The 13,415-nt window shown below is 29.8% G+C and overlaps 2 protein-coding genes across 5 annotated transcripts; one reads left to right on the top strand and one right to left on the bottom strand.

Annotated features, from left to right (window-relative positions):
- Positions 1-548: 548 nt before the first annotated feature.
- Positions 549-8,307, top strand: LOC130677191 (glycerol-3-phosphate acyltransferase 1, mitochondrial). 3 transcript variants are annotated; one of them, XM_057483839.1, is made up of 6 exons: positions 549-709; positions 3,015-3,133; positions 3,214-3,392; positions 4,211-4,366; positions 4,979-6,884; positions 8,082-8,307. In XM_057483839.1, the coding sequence occupies exons 2-6, from the start codon at positions 3,025-3,027 to the stop codon at positions 8,264-8,266; spliced, it is 2,535 nt and encodes an 844-aa protein (XP_057339822.1). In that variant the 5' UTR covers positions 549-709; positions 3,015-3,024; the 3' UTR covers positions 8,267-8,307. The 3 variants fall into 3 exon arrangements, with proteins under 3 accessions (XP_057339822.1, XP_057339821.1, XP_057339823.1); XM_057483838.1 differs by lacking the exon at positions 549-709 and adding an exon at positions 1,612-2,675; XM_057483840.1 differs by lacking the exons at positions 549-709; positions 3,015-3,133; positions 3,214-3,392 and adding an exon at positions 3,869-4,026.
- A 345-nt stretch (positions 8,308-8,652) lies between these two features.
- LOC130677200 (tektin-3-like) lies at positions 8,653-13,315 on the bottom strand. 2 transcript variants are annotated; one of them, XM_057483862.1, is made up of 8 exons: positions 13,102-13,315; positions 12,128-12,276; positions 10,556-10,807; positions 10,261-10,493; positions 9,631-9,740; positions 9,421-9,569; positions 9,139-9,361; positions 8,653-9,018 (listed from the first exon to the last, which is right to left on the bottom strand). In XM_057483862.1, the coding sequence occupies exons 1-8, from the start codon at positions 13,123-13,125 to the stop codon at positions 8,653-8,655; spliced, it is 1,506 nt and encodes a 501-aa protein (XP_057339845.1). In that variant the 5' UTR covers positions 13,126-13,315. The 2 variants fall into 2 exon arrangements, with proteins under 2 accessions (XP_057339845.1, XP_057339846.1); XM_057483863.1 differs by lacking the exon at positions 13,102-13,315 and adding an exon at positions 12,459-12,521.
- Between the last annotated feature and the right edge of the window lie 100 nt (positions 13,316-13,415).

Here is a 13,415-nt window from a genome sequence, read left to right as displayed (position 1 = left end):
GGTATTTTTTATTTTATTTAACCACTTACTTTATAAAATAATTTACAATTGTTACTGTTATCTTACATCTTAATTAATCTATGTCCGGTAATTATTTTAATTATATAAGTACTCGTGATAAAGTTTTGTAAACAAAGAGAGTGATACTGAAGTCAGTCGACGTCTGATAATTTTTGGATTTTTTTTAGAAACGATAAATTCAAAAAAAAAAATATTTTAAAAAATTGCACTTATAGATTTTTTTATTTTCTACACGTGCATTATTTTAGTTTGTTTTTTTTGCCATTGATTTGTAAGAAAAAAAATCAAAAAATTTTTAAATTGTCTTCAAACTTCAGGTTCATCGAAAAATTTCAGTATCGTTTATTGTCGTCCATTATTTTGAATTTAAAAAACAATTCAATCAGTAAAAATTAAAATTTTAAATTAGAAAATGACAGGACAATCATCATGTGACCTTGAGATGTACCTTCATGTATATTTTCATATTTTCTCAAGCGAAATGAATGAAGGTGGGGGTGGAATTCTTTTTCTGAGATGTTTGTGCTCATGTGCATCTTAAATAAGTAATCAAGTTGATTGAAATTTTGAATTTATATTTAAATTTATCTCATTACTGAGAAGTTATTGTAAGAAATGCCTTCAATTAATCAAAGTTGAGCTAGTGAAGAAATAATTGAGTTTAAATAATTAAATTTATTTAAAAAAAGTAAGTAAAAGTAATTATTCTATTTTGTGAGGTTACAATATGGTGTTTTTTTATGGTCATCAAGTTAGTAGACAAGTAACAATTTTCAGATTTTTTAAATCAATTACAAAAAAAAACTAAAATTCCCACTGACAGGTGGGAATTTTTTAAATTTTGGAATAAATAAATAAAATAAAAAATCAGTGCGCGCATTTTTTAAAATTCATTTTTTTAATTTCATTTATTTATTTATTTAAAATTTATAAAATATCTCAGTTCACTACTCCCACACATAAAAATACACATATGTATGATCCCAAAGTTAGCAGACATTTAAAAATTTTTGAATTTTCGTCTTTCAACAAATCAATTGCAAAAAAATATAATAAAAATATGCACATGTAGAAAATTTAAAAAACTACAGGTGCAATTTTTTTAAATATTTTTTTTTATGTTTTATCGTCTAAAAAAAAATCCAAAAATTATTAGACGTCTGCTAACTTCAGTATCATACATATGTATAAAATTTAAAAAACTACAAGTGCAATTTTTTTATCAATACCAATATAGCAGACAAATTTAAAATTATAAATAAATGGAGTAAATAATAATTTTCAAATTTTTTAAATGCGCATTTTTTAAAAATTTTATTTCATTAATTATTTACTCTATTTATTAATAATTTTAAATTTATCTGATGTCTGCTGCATTCACACTAATTTTTTAAAATAATTTCTAATTAAAAAAAAAATCCTAAAGTTGTAAGACGTCAACAAATTTGAGTAATTTATTTTTGCCATCAAATTACAGCATTCAAAGTTTATTAGATAATATTCAATTAGTACATATATTTATATACAGTACATTGTGCGTCAATTGACAATAAAAGTACAAGTACATAAAAATTTTAAACTCGTCGTAGTTTATTGGCTGTCACATATGCATTTAACACGTGGTGGTAAAACGTTCACAACCGACAATTGAGTAAATGTATTTAACTTTCGCCTTTTCTTGCTCTCCGCTCGGTATTTGGATCGTCAGTTGGACAATGGAACTAAAGACTAAAACAAGACCCAGAAAATCCGTCCTTGATATTTTCTGCCAGTATCTCCATCAAAGATCAGACATCTTTTAATCATCAGAATTTTTTAAATTCAAATAATCAATCAATTGGACTAATTGCTGATAAGTTAATCGTGATTACAAATGTCTTTTGTCTTACAAAATAATTTTTTTTTTAGCTGTCAAATAAAACAAAGGCCGTTTTAATTGTTTGCTATTTTTCTCTGGTTATTAAAAATAAAAAAAAATATAAAATAAAAATGAATAAGAACAAATAATTGGTAATAATGTGAAAAAGTAACGGTGTGTGTCAATGACCGTAAGTTAATACTCAAGACGATGGGCTTCGTGCCAATATCTGCAGAGTTTAATCCGTACATTGTGTACCAGCAAGTAGAAAGTCCAAGTTGATAACAACTGTGTTAAATTAAAAGTGGGGTAGTATAAAATGACTTTGGAAAATTTTAAATTAAATCATCTTCACTAAGTAATCGCGATTGTTTATAATTATTAATTTTTTATAAACTCCAAGATTATTATTAATTATAAAATTTATATTATTGCTGCTGTGATTACTACATTGACACTCAATACTCATGTTTATTTTGCGCCAATACACGCTAATAATTTATAATATGACAGTCTTTCTTCACAATTGACTGAGCTCAGTGATGTGAAACGTGTCTTGTCTTAATCATATTCTATATATGTATTTAAATGTAATTTTTAAATAAACATTAAAAAAACTACATACTCAGCTCCATTTAAATTCTGATTAAAAAAAAAAATGTTTGTATAAAATTTGTCAGTTGAAATTACTAGTGCGAGTTTTTTTAAAATTATTAATTAAATAGATCAGAATAATGACTGGAATAATTGAAATTTTTATTTTCTGTGGTGTTCTTTACTACCTTTACAACTTGAGGTATTTTTTATTTTTAAATTTAATTATTTATTATTAAGTCTGTTGTTGTTAAGTAAATATTTTTATTACTGGTAGAAATAAATTTCAATGTTTAATTTAAAAATTATGTGCTGCGGTTTAACAGGTAATTTAATAACGGTCGATTAGATGTGTGAGTTATCAAGTACTTGTTAAATATTACTTAATTAACATTTTATGTAATTTACATAATCATTAATAGCCATTGTTTGATGTACTATTTGCTACATTGTGCGATTAAGATTTGCCAGCACATTCGAGTAAATTGATAAGACACTTGACATAAATTTATAATTATTATTCATTTATTTTTTTTTTCAGAGGCAGTAATATGCTGGATGTTTTATCAACGCGCATTCAAGAAGTTTATGCCAAGTGGGAGTCCAGGACAGATGTAATTCGTGATACTGAAGATAATGGCCAGCGTCTTTCTCTCGATGGTTTGTAAAAATAAAATAAAAAATTTTTTATTGATAACTTTTATGATAAATAAAAGGTTTGTTTTGTTTATTTTATTCAGGACTACGTCGTGCTGGGCAACAAAGTCAGCGAAGGCGGATCCAAAACCGCGAGCAAATAAGAAAATTGCGCGAAGGCGCACTTTTTAAAATAAAGGAAACAGAACTTTTTGTACCACCTGTACCTAAAATCACATCATTTCTTTATCAGTGCTGTCAAACCTGTACTCCTACATCAAGGGTAAGTTTAAATGTATATGTACATAGATTTTTTATATACATTTAATGTTTAACGCCTAAATACTTGGGACGTCTTGCTAAAAATATCCATCTTTTTAAAAGCGTGTCTCCAAGTGTCTACACTAGTTTATTTCTTGACAGCACACATACACTGCAGTTTAGTTTATTGTTGCGTAATTGCACACGAGTTGCATACAAATAAAATATAATAGATAAAAATTTAATCGCGATAAAATATTAATTTTTTAAAATAAATTAAATATTAAACTCAAAGTTCACGGTAAAGTTGTTGGATAAATGAAAAACAAAAAAGGAAATATGTAAACAATAGTCAACTGTCAACGTTAATATTGTTTTTATGATTTCAAAGTCAACATATTTTATGATTACACAATTGTTACATTCTATATATATCTTTTTTATTCAAGCTCATTTTTAAATTAAATTAAAAACGTTTATGTTTGTAAATAAAGCAATGAAATGAGAATTGTATTTGAATAATAATAATTATAATAATAATAATAAGTACTTTGTTTTGTAAATTTATTACTGATATAAGTGCAATGCACAATGAACAAGAAAATTTTTTAAAGCGATGGATAAGAATTGTTATTATTCGTGGAAGTTTAGAGAAAGTAAGAAAAAAAATTTAATTTACAAAATACTTAAAAACAATACGAATTACTGTTATTATTTTTTTTTTACCCGTGTCACGATTATTTCAACTTTCACAAATACTTTAGTATTATTCAGTTCATCAATAATTTTTATTACAAATTATAATGTTTGATAATAACGATAATTATTTTTTTTTTACAGGGTACTTTTGCCAGTGAAGCTACGAAACAACATCAGTCTCTTGGAAGAAATATTTTATTGGTCGAACCTTGCGGAAATATATTTTCTAAAATTTTTTACCACTTTTCTTTTATTAGCAATGTCAAAAAATATGACTATCCTCGAGTTACGCACACAGTAAGTATTTTTATTTACTAAATATTAAATTAATTACGCAGTCACACGACTCCTGAATATCACGACCATATTTTTTTATTTATTTTTTGTTATTAAAATTTAATGAGACAAATTTTATTATTTATCGGGAAATTAATGATCAATTTTACTGAAATTTTGTCAGATATCAAGTTCGATATCTCGAATAAAAATCTAAGGAAAATAAACTTTTAGAAATTCTATACTCCAATAAATCCATTTATACAAAACGGTCCCATAAAATTTTCAAATTAATTAATGACTCAAAATATGATCCTGAAATTAACAGACAATTAAAAATTTCGGGAGTTTTTCTTCTCAACATAATGGAATTAAAAAATAAAAATCTGAAAAGGGACCAGTTCATGGACTAAAAAATTTAGCCATGTAAATATCGCTCGGACAACATTTTCCTTCTTCGCTTAATGATATCGATTACAAATAAAATAAAAAATTCCTATTAATAAAAAAATGATTAAAAGTCACGAACTCATGACCTCACTGATAACCCGACATTTAATTTATAATTTATCAAATACTTCCTGCACAAATAATAATTACATTTATCATTAATTTAAATGAATTCATTTATAGGTTTTGAATGACGAGAGATTAAAGGAGGCAATAAAATTAACAGCTATAGAAAGTTCAAAAAATGATAACATATCTGAGGAAGAAGCAATGGCACGTGCAGAGACACGCGCTAAGACAATATTGTCACGAATGGAGAGTACAATGAGTCACAATTTACTCCGGCTGACCGGCTGGATACTGTTCAAGTTGCTTCCATTATTTATGAAGGCTGTGATAGTCCAGGACTCTCAGGTAGAGATGGTCCAGAAGGCCAACAACAGAGGAGTACCGCTGATATTTCTTCCGCTTCATCGCAGTCATCTTGACTACATCGTCATCAGCTTCGTTCTTCTTTGCAACGACGTGCGAAATTCATTAATTGCTGCTGGAGATAATCTGCGAATTCCGATATTCGGTAAACTCTTGAGCGGCTTGGGTGCGTTTTACATAAAAAGACGAATAGATCCAGTCCAAGGTCGCAAAGACATGTTGTATCGCGCGACACTGCACACATATGTGATGGAAAGTTTACGCGCCGGTCATAACATCGAATTCTTTATCGAAGGCGGCAGAACAAGAACTGGGAAACCTTGTATGCCTAAAGGCGGAATCCTGAGTATAATTATCGACGCTTATATGGACGGTACTATCGAAGACGCACTTCTAGTACCAGTGTCATTGAATTACGACCGTTTAGTGGACGGCAATTTTATCAGAGAACAACTCGGGCAGCCCAAGAAACCCGAAACTTTTGGGTCTGCGATAAAAGCCATTTGGTCAACACTGAGAGGAAGTTATGGTCTGGTAAAAATAGACATCTGTGAGCCATTTTCTTTGAGAGAGATGATCAAGTCTATTGACAACCAACAGACTCGTGCACTGATGTGCAGACCAGTGGAAAATAAATCAGAGAAAAAAATTTTAAAAGCCACGATGTCGACGTCGTCTCTTTATGGTACGGATGTTGTTGATGATGAGCACAGACTGCTGGTTGATTGTCTTGCTCGTCATGTAGTGTACGACTGCGCTCGATCAACTCCGATAATGTCAACGAATGTTGTCGCTTTTTTGCTTCTCAATAAATTCCGGGAAGGTTGTACTCTTGATAAACTCGTCGAGGCATTTGATTCTCTTAAACAAGAGTTGGAATGGACTAATAAAGACATTGCATTTTGTGGTGAGACAATTGATGTCATAAATTATGCATTAGAAATATTGGGACCGGGTTTAGTTAAACAGGAACGCCAGGAAATAATTAAAACATTGGAAGGAGAATCGAAAATAATAAAAAAAGAAGTCGTAATTTCTATTCAGCCGGTGTCGATGTTACCGAACGTCATTGAGTTGGCGTATTACAGCAATTCAATGATGATTCACTATGTCATGGACAGTATTGTTATCTCAGCATTGTATGCTGCATTGAAAGAACAAATAAATGACCCACGTGCTATCGCTGAGAATAAAATTTATGTATTCCAACATGTCATACTGGAAAAAGCAGTCAAACTCTGCGACATCCTTAAACAAGAATTTATATTTTGTAAACCATGTCAGGATTTAGAGTACGTTATTATCACGACTATTGAAAATTTATCTTACTCTGGTATTTTGTCGCTGTGCGAAGAGTCTTATTTGGAGGAAGAACTCTGGAGTAGACGGTACGCTAAAAATTTTGACAACAGCTCGGACGAAGAGTACGCGAATAAAACTGCAGCTAAAAAGATTCAGTACAAATTAAATCTGGAGGCTGATTCTTCGGGTCGTATGGAGTTTCTTCACACTATTCTTAGGCCTATTATTGATACGTACACATTCAGTGCCTTTACATTACGTAAACTCGTTGGTAGGACACTCGTTGAGAGGGATTTAGTTCAAGAAGTTTTGAGAGAAATTAAAATGAATATTGATAGAGAAATTGTTTACTATGGTAAGTTAGTTTGAGTGTTTATTTTTACCACCTGCACCGAAAGTTTGAGTTCCTGCTCTGTTTAGAAGGAAGAAAGTCGTTCTTTTTTTCCACACGTGCCATTCTTCCCACAAACAGAGGCAAGAATTCAAACTTTCAGGTGCAGATCTGGTGAAAAATAGCAAACACCTCGGAGGAAAGTAGGAAGTCTCAATCCGCGTGTTAGTTACCCTCGCCTTCAGCTTGGGTACGCAATTGCACACGTGGGTTGGAATGTCATTTCCTCTCTTGGTGTATAATTTACTATTTCATGATACCAGCATCGAAACGTGAAGTTTTAGTGTCTCTACAGTCAGTCGAAAGAAGCTAATTTCAGTCGAATGTCGCGAATTAATATCAGTAATCGCGTAAATTGCGAATGCCTTCAGTCAGTGGGCAGAAACAAGCTTGTTTCGACCCTTGGGAAAAAACAAGTAAAGTTTCTGCCCGCTGACTGAAGACTTTCGCAATTTAAACTCTGATACTTGTCATTTGTTCAATGGTAATTCCAGACCATTAATTTTATTTACGTAAATGACAGTTCTGACTGTGATTAAGTTTTATAAAAATTAGTGTCAATAATTAATAGTATTTATAGTTTCTGCTTAATTATAAATTACAAGACAATTTAATAGTTGATGACACCATTGGTTGAAAATCAACTTGTTTCTGACTGGCTGCTGACACTGAAACTTTAAGTTCCATTGCAGGTAATCATGAAAAATCTTCGCGGAAAGATTAAAACCCAAGTGGTTATTGTTCTGCACCCGATTCAGTACGGCTGAAAAAAATGCTCGGTTGTGGTGCAGCACCACACTGATTACTGTGCGGAAACTGACTGTGAGTCATATGCGAGTGATATGCGCACACGACTCAGTCAAGTTCCGCACATTAATCAGTGTGGTGCTGCACCACAACCGAGCATTTTTTTTTAGCACCGTACTGACTTGGGTGCAGAACAGTAACCACTTGGGTTTCAACCTTTCCGTGAAGATTTTTCATGATTACCTGCAATGGAACTTAAAGTTTCCGTGTAGTGTGTAACTCAGGATGAAACAGGATTTCAAATTGCAGGTGATGTCAGCCTTCACCCTGGTCTGAAATAGTTTTGTTTCATCCCTTGTCACACATTATGCTAATAAATAAATAAATTAATTAATGATCTTGTTCGTTTTCCAGGTGAAAGTTTGAGTGTTGAGCCGATTAAAAATTCATTGAAATTATTTGAGAAGTGGCAAGTTCTCGAATGTCATCCGGAAGAAAATGCTAAAATTTACTACTTGCGCGACGAATATGACAATGACGAGGCTGCTAATCAGATATACGAGTCTATTGAAGTTTTCAAGTGGACGAAACAAAGTTAATTGACAACTCAAGACTTAAAAAAAATATAAATATATAAAAAGACTTTATAAATGATAATAAGTAACTTTAATACGATAAATGTAAATATTATTGAGTTAGGAATAAATAACTAAGAAAAGTGTCTTCCAAATAACTTGGAGCGATATAAGACAAATTATCAATTCGGATAATTTATTTATTATTAATTTTTTACGACATGAATTTTTATAAATATTTATCATTTTATTATTTATAAAAGATGAATGTTTTCAAAATCTGCCCGACATTATTCGATAGTTTAAAAACCAATTTATATCATGACTTTGTCTATCGACTATTTGGAATCAATAACGATAACTTTATGAAATAAAACTCAACGAATTTACTTACGAAAATAATAAACAGACTAGTATTTTATTGTGTTAACAATTGGATAACTTTTACGTAATCCCATACACTTTTCTCTGTCAATAAACAAAGCGTCCATTTTATCTTTCAGATCATTTTCGAGATTAGATCTCGTTCGTAAAAGCTGTTGCTGCTGCGCTTCACACTCCAGTAATCTATTATTCAAATTACCAATTATTGATTTTATTGTCTCGACTTCCTCGACAATTTTCAGTTGTGCTGCATCTTTACATAATTCAGCTTGCGGTCGATATGTTCTTGCCTCGAGACGCGTGTGTGCGACTTTTATAGTCAGCGCTTTATCATTCACAGCTTTTTTTATTTCCTCAATATTTTTTTCAACCGAAAAAATTTCACTTTGAACCTGAAGTCAAATATAAATTATTAAAATTTTTAAAATCCAAGCGTTTGATTCGCAATTAAGTTGTAAGATTATTTATTGCGATCTAATTAAATGTTAATATGGTACTGGATTAATTATTACGTGTTGCAAGTGGACTAAAAGTTTATTTTTAGCTTCTAAAATTTCAGCGATTCGTCTAGCAAACGCATTATTCGTGTAATCCCAAACTTTCCATGATTCCTGAGCAACTTCATTTATCACCGCCTCAATGTCACTGATAATCTGATTTGATTTCGCGCGAATTATTTGAGATTTTCTAATAACGGCATCCGAAGCTTCGGCCCACGTCTTCCCTTCAGTAATTCTGCAGATTATATTTTTAGTAAAAGTCAATTAATTTAAAATATTTATTTTTTGGCTTACGAATTATCATAATTTTCAATGCCACCATAATATTGTAATCCTCTGCTGTAATTATTTAACTGATGACACATCGAATCGATACCGAGCGCTAAATTTTTATTATTTATGTCCATCTCTATTTCATTTTGCGCTGCTCGGCCATTTGCTAACTGAAATATTTATCATCATTTTTATTTCGATATTTATTTGACGTAATTAAAAACTTTTTACTTGTTCTTTGCATTTGTCGGTGAAGACTTCAAGTTTCTTACGACAATTTCTTATGGTTTCTACTTCACTCAATAAAGCTCTTTCAGGTTCATCATGAATTAATTCAGTGCCTAGTAAAAAATAATTTTTTTTAATTCGTTCAAGACAATTTAATTACTGTATTGCTATGAAATTTTTTTTTATATTTTTCATTGATTTAAATGAAATATTGAATGTCCAAAAATATAGCAATGTCCTTAGCGGATCCGAATTACAGTAATTACCGTAAAATACGGCATCTTACGGTAAAGGTGAGACATTTTACGACAAACGTACGGTATTTTTACTGTAAATTTGTAGCAATCGGTCGGGAATTTACCGTAAGATTGCGGCAAGCCTGCGGTACTTTACCGTAGAGTTAAATATTGCGCTGCAAAAACTAAATATAAAAAAGCATATGGTATTTACGGTAAAAAATGACGAAAATTGCGGGAAATTGCCACATTTTTACTGTAATTTGACATAAATCCCCCGTAAATCACCAGAGATTACTATAATTTGCCGTAAGTTGCCGCATTTTACGGTAAAATTCGGTAGTTTATTGTAATTCCGATCTGCCAAGGATGGCCACAAATGCTATTTCTACCCTACCTCTTCTTGATTCGCGATGATATAAACACTCTTGACTAATATGCTGGGGAATTTCAACATCTAGAATAGCTCTCTGAAGAGTCCGCATACATTCTTGCATTTTATTATTTCCAATAATAATTCTATCTAATTCACTCGATAACTCTCGCTCCCAAAAATTTATTTCTCTTACTCTTTGCCCCAGCATTCGTGATGAGTCCCTTTGTCCTTCTTGTACTTTTTCATCAGCTTCTCTATAATTAAAATCAAACAAATTACAAAAAAATAACTATTATAAATAAAATAAATTACTTACTTTATAAGCTGTAGAGTTGAATTTTTGAGTTTGTCTGAATAATTACAATTAGCGGTTACTTCATTAGCAAGTCGGATTTCCTTTTGATTCCATTCATCTGGGGTGTATCGGGTATAAAGGGCAGCTCTAGCAGCATGAGACGGGTTCCTTTCAAAACCAGTAACAAGATTCGGAAACTTCAAAGGTTCGGTGGCCATATCACTTGGTGTGTAACAAGGATCAACTAATTGATTTGTTATTGTTTGTGATGGTCTATAATTATTAAAAAAATAATTAATAATATTCATGTAATTTTAATATCAATCCTTAATATTTTGAATTCTTCTATTGACATCCAGCTCTGATTTTTTATTTTGTTTTTGACAAATTTTATTCACAATATTAATAATTTAGGGGAAGGGGGGGGGCAAAAGGGGGTAGGGTAGGCAAAACGGGGTACCCCCAAAATTTTATAAAAAAAATTGTATATTTTAAATGGTTTTTAAACATTCCAAAATCACTTCTGTAAATATAATTAAGCGTTACTTTGAATTTTTTTTTGTAAACTTTTTCAAAAATCCATTGTTAGTTGAAAAATATTAATGACGTTTGTTTTATGATAAAAACTATTAAAAATTTTTTTTCTTCTTTTGTATCCAATAAACATGTAAAGTATAATTTTTCTTCATGTCAATTACTTACAAAAAAATTCAACTTAATCAAATTCATTTAAAATCCAGAAATTTTTTTTTTTTTTACCTTTTTTAGGGGGTACCCCACTTTGACCGCAGAAATGAAAAATTTTTTTTTTCAACGGTAACTGAAAATTTCTTCTATTTACGTTGAATATTATTAAAAAAAAATAAGATTTAGCGCATTTGAGTCCTCGAAAACTTGGTATTTCCTTAAGTACCCCCTTTTGCCCCTCCCTCCCCTATTTTTTTTTTTACTACTATTAGAGTCTCGCGACTCAAATTTCATCTAATAATTATCTCTAGTTTCGCAATTTGAACTTTGGTAGATTTAAACTTTTATGAATTAAGAAAAATTATGAAAAAAAAAATATTTTTGATGAAAGAAGTACTAAATTATTCAAAGTTCAAATTTTCGAAGTTCATTAGGTATGAAACCATCTCTAGATTTGTCTAATTCTCTATAGATTTTTTTTTGAAAGATGACAAGTCGTGATTTTTTATGGATTTTTATAGATTCAGTTTAGATACTTCGAAGTGTCCAATGGTCTAGATTTGTCTAATTTCATAATCATAATTTGAATAATTTAACCCACAGTAATTAGAAAATAACAAACTATTAAACATCATATTCAAATTAAAATTACATTTAAATTAATTAAGTTATCGTAGTGATGACGATAATTTTTTTTATCAGATACAAAAATGTATGTAACATTTATTTAAACTAATGCCTAGATTGTAGATAACGAACAGAGATATTGAGATTAAATTTCATTGAGAGAAACTTGTCGTAAATTTGAAGAAAGTTTACTTAATTAATATTTTAAACTTGGCAGACTATCAGACAAATTAATTGACATCTAGGGTTCCGTTAATTATAAAAAAATATTTAACTTACAGAGTCATGACTTGAACATTTTCAAAGCCTACAGTAGGTCTCCATGGATGAGATCTAGGTGTTTTGTACGATCCTCCAACTTTTGTTGGGATCGGATAATTTGAATTTTTTTCTACAGGTCCACCCATTGTTCTCCATGGTTGAAGTTGCTAAAATTTTATTTATTTATCTATTAAATTAAATTTATATGATCCTAAGAATTGACAGGCAATAAAAAACTTTCGGATATTTTTTGAACAAATCAATTAAAAAAAAATTAAAATATGCACATTTAGAAAATTTAAAAAACTATAGGTGCAATTTTTTCAAATATTTTTTGTTTATAATTTACCATTTTGAAAAATAATCAAAAAATGACTAGACGTCGGATAACTTTAGTATCATAAATTTCCGCGGCAAAAGCAGCAGACAAAAATTTTTAAATAAATTTAATTGTCATATAATTGAGTCAATTATATTTTTATCAAATTTTTTCTGTTAATAATTGGGAATTTTACTTTAAATTTGTTCATAAAAATAAAGAAATTGAAATGAGTGTGTGTAGCAGACACCAGACAAATTTAAAATTATAAATAAAATAGAGAAAATAATTTTAAAAATGCACTTATTAATTTTTTTATTTTTTGAATGCGCATTTTTTAAAAATTTTATTTCATTAATTATTTATTCGATTTATTTATAATTTTAAATTTATCTGATGTCTGCTACATTCAAACTCATGAAATTGAATTATATGATGATCTTAAAGTTATCAGACAATTTGAAATTTTCGAGTTTTTTTTTCAGCAAATCAATTGCAAAAAAAAAAATACTAAAAAATCCACATATAGAAAATTGAAACATCTATAAGTGCAATTCGTAAAAAATATTTTTTTTATAATTTATCGTTTTTAGAAAAATTCAAAAATTTTTTGACGCCGGCTAACTTCAGAATCATAATTATCTGTTATTTTTACAACAAAAAATTTACTTACTGTATAAGTGACAGTTTGTTCCATAATATTTTTATATTTAAATAAATTTTATAATTAAATAGAAAATTTTTATTAAAAAATAACGTGACAGTTAGTAAAAAAAAGTATAACAATAATGATAACAAGAGAATGAACCGCAATGAAGTTGCCGCAATAATTTTCAAAAACCGGAACTAAAAAAAAGTGATCACGTGTCACATCATATGACTTCCGCGGGCTGGTCAGGCGCGTGAGTGCTGATGGAAGTGTAGGTTGGTCTTGGTCGATTGATAATCACGTCAAATTTTTCTACACGATTTTATTTTTAAAGAACT

This window comes from Microplitis mediator, chromosome 11 (assembly GCF_029852145.1).
Source record: "Microplitis mediator isolate UGA2020A chromosome 11, iyMicMedi2.1, whole genome shotgun sequence".
Taxonomy (NCBI): domain Eukaryota; kingdom Metazoa; phylum Arthropoda; class Insecta; order Hymenoptera; family Braconidae; genus Microplitis; species Microplitis mediator.
Note: the sequence above shows the minus strand (reverse complement) of the source record. Positions and strands in the feature narration are given on the sequence as shown.

Excerpts from the sequence above, each read along its gene's own strand:
- LOC130677191 (XM_057483838.1), top strand. The coding sequence starts at position 2,614 with ATGACTGGAATAATTGAAATTTTTATTTTCTGTGGTGTTCTTTACTAC. Across the intron at positions 2,676-3,014 it reads TACTACCTTTACAACTTGAG|AGGCAGTAATATGCTGGATG; the intron begins GTATTTTTTATT and ends TTTTTTTTTCAG. Across the intron at positions 6,885-8,081 it reads TAGAGAAATTGTTTACTATG|GTGAAAGTTTGAGTGTTGAG; the intron begins GTAAGTTAGTTT and ends TTCGTTTTCCAG.
- LOC130677200 (XM_057483862.1), bottom strand. The coding sequence starts at position 13,125 with ATGGAACAAACTGTCACTTATACA. Across the intron at positions 12,277-13,101 it reads AACAAACTGTCACTTATACA|CAACTTCAACCATGGAGAAC; the intron begins GTAAGTAAATTT and ends ATAAAATTTTAG. Across the intron at positions 9,019-9,138 it reads TTTTAGTCCACTTGCAACAC|GTTCAAAGTGAAATTTTTTC; the intron begins GTAATAATTAAT and ends ATTTGACTTCAG.